The sequence below is a fragment of the Elephas maximus genome, chromosome 10 (genome assembly GCF_024166365.1).
Source record: "Elephas maximus indicus isolate mEleMax1 chromosome 10, mEleMax1 primary haplotype, whole genome shotgun sequence".
Classification (NCBI taxonomy): domain Eukaryota; kingdom Metazoa; phylum Chordata; class Mammalia; order Proboscidea; family Elephantidae; genus Elephas; species Elephas maximus.
In genome coordinates this window covers 89,605,771-89,613,402 of record NC_064828.1, presented here as the reverse complement: position 1 = coordinate 89,613,402, position 7,632 = coordinate 89,605,771, and the positions used below count along the sequence as shown (strand labels likewise).

The following is a 7,632-nucleotide window of genomic DNA, read 5'->3' as shown; positions in this document are numbered from 1 at the left end:
GAAGTCCTTCACAACTTCAATATTTTCTCCATTTATCATGATGTTGCTTAGTGGTTCAGTTGTGAGGATTTTTGTTTTATGTTGAGGTGTAATCTATACTGAAGGCCGTAATCTTTGATCTTCATCAGTAAATGCTTCAAGTCCTCTTCACTTTCAGCAAGCAAGGGTGTGTCACCACAGGTTGTTAATTAGTGTTCTGTAATCCTGATGCCCTGCTTTTCTTCATCTAGTCCAGTTTCTTGATTATTTGCTCAGCATACAGATTGAATAAGTATGGTGAAAGGATACAACCCTGACACACACCTTTCTTGATTTTAAACCACGCAGTAGCCCCTTGTTCTGTTTGAATGACTGCCTCTTGGTCTATGGTCTATGTACAGGTTCTGTATGAGCACAATCAAGTGTTCTGGAATTCTCATTCTTCGCAATGTTATCCATAATTTGTCATGATCCACACAGTCGAATGCCTTTGCAGAGTCAATAAAACACAGGTAAACATCTTTCTGGTACTTTCTGGTTTCGGCCAAGATCCATCTGACTTCAGCAAATGATATCCCTTGTTCCACGTCCTCTTTTGAATCCAGCTTGAATTTCTATCACTTATATGTCAATGTACTGCTGTAACCACTTTTGAATGATCTTCAGCAAAATTTTAGTTGTTTGTGATATTAATGATATTCTACGATAATTTCCAAATTCCAAATTCCATTGGATCACCTTTCTTTGGAATGGGCACAAATATGGATCTTTTCCAGTCAGTTGGCCAGGTAGCTGTCTTCCAAATTTCTTGGCATAGACAAGTGAGCACCTCCAGCGCTGCATCCAGTTGTTGAAACATCTCAGTTGGTATTCTGTCAATTCCTGGAGCCTTGTTTTTCACCAATACCTTCAGTGCCCCCCGCCAAAAAAGGTTTTTTTTTTTGGTTTGTCCTTCAGTGCAGCTTGGACTTCTTCCTTCAGTACCATCGGCTCTTGATCATATGCTACCTTCTGAAATGGTTGAACATCAACCAATTTTTAAAACATTTCCTAAGTGGATAAGGAACCATGACTTCACAAAATAATAAATTTAGTCTCTACGTAAATATCTTGTTTAGGATCAGTGTTGGAACATAGACTTCGGGGAAACTATTGGGGCAAAATGGAAGGCGGGAACAAGGAGAGTTTGTTTACTTAAGCCATTGAGTGCGTCAGTCAAATCCCACTCATAGTAACCCTATAGGGCAGAGTAGAACTTACTCTTGGATTAGGAAATCTTTACAGGAGCAGATTGGCAGGTCTTTTCTCCCACAGAACTGGCCGGTAGGTTCAAACCACCAACCTTTCAGTTAGTAGCGTATCTCTTAACCATTGTGGCATCAGGGCTCCCTGGGGACTCCTTAAGTAGAGGTAATGTTTGTGGGCTAGTTTCTAAGGGGTTTCCCAACGTTCAGATTGTCTCTGGGGCCTCTACTTCTCATCTCAGGAAAAGGGATGGGTGTTGTTGCCTGGAAGTAGATTCTGCCTATAGAGCTAAGGATAAAAAGTGGGAAGGCCACAATACTGACTCTTCTTTTTCCTTTTAGCTTTTTGGTGTTATGATGTACCCAGCTGGTCCTGGATCTGGTGATTCCCCAGAGGGCTTCCCTGAACAACCAAGGCTCCAGCCACAAATTGGAAATTGCACAGCTCAGACACTGGGTACTGAAATAAGGGAGTATTATACAGTGCTTTCTTCTTCACAGCATGGTTGGGGCAGAAGATTGACGGTGGGGGTTTGGGGAAGAGAGACTCAAAGAGACCTTTGATTAGCACAGAGTTGATGGAGGAACTGGGCTTCATTTAGTGATATATGCTTTGTTCAGTCAGTCAGCAACGGTTTATTTGGGCCCTACTATATGCCCAGCTGGAAACCCTGGTGGCGTAGTGGTTAAGTGCTACGGCTGCTAACCAAGAGGTCAGCTGCCCGAATCCGCCAGGCGCTCCTTGGAAACTCTGTGGGGCAGTTCTATTCTCTCCTATAGGGTCGCTATGAGTTGGAATCGACTCGACGGCAGTGGGTTTTATGTGCTCGGCAACCCTATGGGGCAGTTCTACTTTGTCCCATAGTCGCGATGACTCCGAATCGACTCGACGGCAACGGGTTTGGGTTTTTTTTTTTTATGTGCCCAACAATGTTTTAGGCACTAGAGAGCTACCTCAGTGAAAAAAAACGAAACAGACTTGATCCCTACCCTTGTAAATTTTTTTTCCTTGTCTCTTTTACCAGTGAGACCCCCCGTTATTGTTTTTATTTTTTCCCCAGATTAGGAAACAAGGGCCAATTTGGAACAGAATGGTGAAGGAGACAAAATCTTAGACAGAGTTAAGGTGTGGATTCAGTTTTCCACCTAGAATTTTGAGTTGGAGAAGACAATAGAGTCAGGGAAAGGGGAAAATGGGGAAGATTTCGCGCTCTTTCCCCTCTCTGGTTTGGGAAGGGATAGATAACAGTCAGGGCTGGATAGGCCTTAGTAAAAGTCCAGCCTCATTTTCCATAGCCCCTCATTTTCCATATGAGAAAAATGAAGGGCGGGAAGGTTATATGGTTGACTCAAGATGGACACCTAGTTAGTGGCAGAAGTGGGAATAAAACTGTGGCTTCTGAATAATAATATGAAGCCTTCAGCGGGACACTTAAATTTTAAACTCAGACGGAAGGCTACATTCCCAAGGCAGGCCCTGTCGGTTGCCAAGGGAATCAGCTTCCCCGCCCCTGTGGGCGCGTCCGTGGCTCTGGGCTCCCAATAAAGTTGTTGTTGAAGCGCGGTCGGCGGGAGCCGCGGCGGCGCCACGTGGGCCGAGCAAGGGGCGGAGACGGGGCGGGGCCTGGGCGGGGCCGAGCTGAGGGAGACCCGGCGGGCTGCAGTGAGGAGGGGAGGTGGCGCCCGCGGCCGGCCATGATCGCGTCTTGTCTGTGTTACCTGCTGCTGCCGGCCGCGCGCCTCTTCCGCGCTCTCTCAGGTACCGGCCCCGCGTCCGACAGGCGGGCGTCCGGCCCGGGACCGTCTCGGTTGGGCCCCGCGGGGCCGCGTGCCAGGCCTCACGACCACCGTCCCTTGGACAGTGCCAAAATGTGTGAGGCGGCCGTCGCCTCTGGCCCCGCGGTGCCGGGCTTGCCCCCATGAGGCCCGGGCCTGGCTGACGACTCTGGTGGCCCGGTGGAGTCGAGCCACGGTTAACGTGAGAGGGTCTGGGAAGGGGCAGGGGCCGCCCCTGCCTGGCCCTCGGGGTGCAGAGAGGTGCTGGGCCGAGCCCCTGCCTGGCCCTCGGGGTGCAGAGAGGTTCAGGGCCGAGCCCCTGCCCTGGGGGTTGCAGAGGGCTGGTTCCGTGGGGCTGAGGCGAGTGCCCGAATTCTCTGTGGGTAGAGGCGGATCGGCCGGGGCGAACCTGCCTTCCCGGGTTGGCCTCGCACTCTCACAGCCGCCTCTCAGCCCGCCGCGCTCAGCGGAGTTTTGGCTTGAGAAACGGATCCTCTGCTCAGGATTCAGACACATCGGAACCTCAGGGCTGAAGCAGCCTTGGTAGTTGAGGGGAAAAGGCTATTCCTTGACATTTTCATGATCTGCCCGCGCTCGCCATTCCTGGGCTTTGAGATTTCAGAGGCTCTTGTGAGACCACCCCTTCCTCTCTGAGATGCCACAGAACTCCTGGATTTTCTCGGGCAGTTTAAGGGGCGGGACCAAGAAGTACTTTTTTAGAAAAAAAAGGCATTGCAACTGTGCATTCAGTACTTTTCCCTTCTGGAGTTTGACCCAAGTTTGTATGTGTGTGTATAATTTATGTATTTCGCAGAAAATATGTTTTATATTTATTTACTTTTTTACTGTCTCAGCACTACAAGCTCCCGGAGGGCAGGGCCGTGTCTGTTTTGTTTATTGTATTTTTAGTATTACCACACTGCCTGATATACAGTAGGCACTCAGTGAATTCCAAGATGTCTTGTGTATCCAAACTTCAGAGGGGTGAGAAACTCTACGGACTTGACTGTTTTCAGATATCTAAAGCATATTCCTTTAATCATGTTGCCATCATTTCTGGAGCTCTTCCTGTGTCCATAGCCCTGGTGGCACAGTGGTTGAGAGTTTAGGCTGCTAACCAAAAGGTCTGCAGTTCAGATGCACCTAACCAAAAGGTCAGCCGCTCCTTGGAAACCCTTGGGGCAGTTCTACTGTGTCCTATAGGGTTGCTGTGAGTCAGAATGGACTCAACTGGCAGTGGGTTCTTCCTGTGTCCATGATGGCAGCTTTAGTGAAATAAACTAGTTCACACTAGTTCAGAAATTTCCAGAGAGTTCTAGGGCAGGGCTTCAGACCAGTTTGTTCTGGTTGGAGACCCTGATGAAAATTTGCATTCCCACCCGATATAGTGGGTCAGAACCTGGAGTTTAACAAGATCCCCAGGTGATTTTTATGTATTGTAAATTTTAGAACCAGTACTCTACTAGTGGCTCTCAGAATTGGTCCCTAACCAGCAACATTAGCTTCCCTTGGGAACTTGTTAGAAAGGCAAATTTCTAGTTCTAAGGCTCTCAGAAGAGGGGCCACCTCTTCTCTTGTACCCCATTGGAGTAGTTCTGCTTGTATTAACTTTGTGTATTTGACTTCTACATAGGTTTTTTTTTTTTTTTTGGTGAAAAGGTTTTGCTGCTGAAAAACAAACCAGAGACAACAAATAAATCAAAAACTCCTAAATTTGAGAGCCTGTAACCTCGTGCTTATAAACCAAAGAACCTCTGCCATCTGGCATACATAGAGAATGTTTCAAGAGGCAGAGAATTATCAAATCCCAGGAACTAATGCCCAGCAACCTAGCCCGTGGGCTTAAAGCAGGATTTCTCCATCTTCGTACTATTGACATTTTAGGCCAAATAATTTGTTGTGAGAGCTGTCCTGTACATTGTAGGATGTGTAACAGCGTCCCTAGCCTCTTACCACCAGATGCCAGTAGCACCGCCACAGTTGTGACAACCACAATACAATGGCTCCAGATATGGCCAGATGTCCCTGGGGAGCAAAATTGCCCCGGTTAAAAACCATTGGAGGTGAATCAGAGGGACATAGACCAGAAACAATATAGTGACATCTGAACCATTTTTAAATTTTTCTTGCTTTCTAAAAAAAAAAAGCTGATAAAATGAACCTCTTTACTGATTAAGAGTCAGCATTACGCGTATCACTTGTACTGTGCTGCAAATAAGGGATTTATTATGTGTGGGCTGGTTGCTTGCACCAAATTACTGTGCTTAGATTTTTGGGACTCTTAATTTTAGAGTTTTTCCTGCCTGCTTTCTTGCGGGTGGGCTGTCATTTGTGGCTGCCATAACAGAGATGACAGCTGTCTCTTCTTGCTGTCAGTTATCAGCACTTCAGATTTACAGCCTCTGATGTGTTGTGGAACGGGAAAGTTGATAATGAAGTTTGTGAAGATTTTTTGAGTATAATAAATAGCGTTAAGAGGCGTAAGAGCCTTTGCTAAGATGTAAATTGTGTATTTTGTGACCCGTTTTTGTTTATTTTAGGACTTTTTCTTTTAGAATGCTTTCAAGATTAGGGGATGCTATAGAGTTAGAAAAGCTCTTGGAGATTATCTAGTCCAAACTTGTCCAGTTCCCATTTTATGGTCAAGATTGAGTTCATCTGACTAAGGGCACTGTCCAAGGACACATAATTTTGTTAACTTCCATGGTAGATCATAGCCCACAGTTCTGATTCATGGTCAAGTGCTGGTTCCAGTGTAACTTGGTTTTTAGAGCCAGTTGATGTTAATAGGAGTCTTAACCTCCAGATAAAAGGGATGTGGGTATATCAGTCCACCTCTGTCCTGGATTATGTCGGACACCTGTTCTTTTATTAATTCAGTGAACATTCATCAGGTCCCTACCATATACATTAGTTAATATTTGTAAAGCACTTAGAACAGTGCCTGGATCATGGTAAGCACTTTGCTCTGATGACGATGTTGTTCCAGGCACTAAAGTGGACAGGCTCAGTGATGATACAGCAAGGTGGGTACGGTTCTTGCTCGTATGGGGCTTATGTTCTAGCTGAAGAAGTGGGTGATACTGTCATCTCATAACCTTGTTTTTTGGCTTTCCTTCTAGATGCTTTCTTTACATGTCGGAAAAATGCCCTCCTGGCGAAGAGCTCATCCTCCCAGGTAGAGGGTGACTTTGCCATGGCCCCTCGGGGCCCCGACCAGGAGGAGTGTGAGGGCCTGTTGCAGCAGTGGCGAGAAGAAGGTTCAAGCCAGGTGCTCTCAACTGTGAGCGAGGGTCCCCTTGCAGACAAGGCACTGGCCCAGAGTAGCCTGGCGCTCCTGATGGGTAATCCTGGAGAACAGGATGCTACTTCAGAGGACAAGTGGTCCAGCAGGCAGCTGAGTGACCTGCGGGCAGGAGAGAACCTGGACGAGTCTTTCCCAGAGGTGCTAGAAGAGGAGACACTGCCAGAGGTTGAGGGCCCTACGTGGGCAGCTGTCCCCATGCAGACAGGCCCCCAGTATGCAGACTGTGCTGTCCTCCCAATGAGTGCCCTGGTCACAGAGCAGTGGGAAGAGGACCCTGCAGTGGTGGCCTGGAGCATAGCGCCTGAGCCTATTCCCCAGGAAGAGACTCCCATCTGGCCCTTTGAGGGCCTGGGGCAGTTGCAGCCTCCCCCGATGGAAATACCGTATCACGGTGAGTCTGGCAACCAGCTCAGTGAGCCAGGGCAGCAGGTTGTCTTGTGCATGGGCAGAGCCATTGCTGAAGAGGACATTGTCTGGTGGGGAGCTTTGCTGGTGCACTCTTTTTTCTTGAGAGTCTTTGAGAACCTTGCAGTGTCAGATCCAGAGGGGCCATAGGGGTCATCTCATCCAGCCTCATGGCCTTAGAGATGAAATAACCATGGTGCAGAGAGATAGCGGGACATGTTTAAAGTCATACAGCTAGGTAGTGGCAGAACTAAAATGAGGCCACAGTTCTGATTCTCCATTTCTCTAGAGTGAGCCCAAGGGGTTCCTGGGTAGGGGTGGGGAGATTCAAGATGGAAGCTCTCTGGGCCTTCACTCTTTGCCTCAACCAGGGTAGCTCCAGCTTTATCTGCTACGTATTGCACTTATATAACATTTGAAGGAAAAATTCTATGACTCAAGTAGACAGACATGAAATCCACTATGCTGCCTCATGCTGTAGGGTGATGGGGAACCTGGGACACATGTGGCCTAGCACCATAGGTCTTTCAAGGTTTAGAGGTCAGAAAACACCCAAGGCTGCAGTTAACTCTAAAAATGTCTTTAACCTCAGGTGACTGTTAATCATGCCCATCTGAGTGACTCCCCATAGACTTAGGGATTTATCAAAAGTGAGAGATTGTCAGCCTATGAATATTTATTGAGCATTGACTAGGTGCCAGGTACTGTGCTAGGTGCTGGGGATACAGTGATGAGCTGGCTGAGATTGTCACTGGCTTTGCAAAGCTTAATGTCTAGTCTGAAGAATGTCCTTAGAGTGATGCTCAAATCACTACAGAGGGAAGGGTGACAGGGAAGATAAAAAAGGGATCTTTGAGCACAAAATCACTGGATCAGGCGTAGAGATGCAGAGGCCTCTGGATAACATGCACTCGTCATGGA

General features: G+C 47.5%; 1 protein-coding gene across 1 annotated transcript in view; it reads left to right on the top strand.

Annotated features, from left to right (window-relative positions):
* Positions 1–2,864: 2,864 nt before the first annotated feature.
* The window catches only part of ANGEL1 (angel homolog 1), a 49,027-nt gene continuing 44,259 nt past the window's right edge, over positions 2,865–7,632 (top strand). Inside the window, exons 1-2 of the mRNA XM_049897869.1 lie at positions 2,865–2,982; positions 6,122–6,697. Of these exons, the coding sequence (XP_049753826.1) occupies positions 2,919–2,982; positions 6,122–6,697 (640 nt within the window). The 5' untranslated portion in view covers positions 2,865–2,918. The remainder of the gene's footprint in view (positions 2,983–6,121; positions 6,698–7,632) is intronic.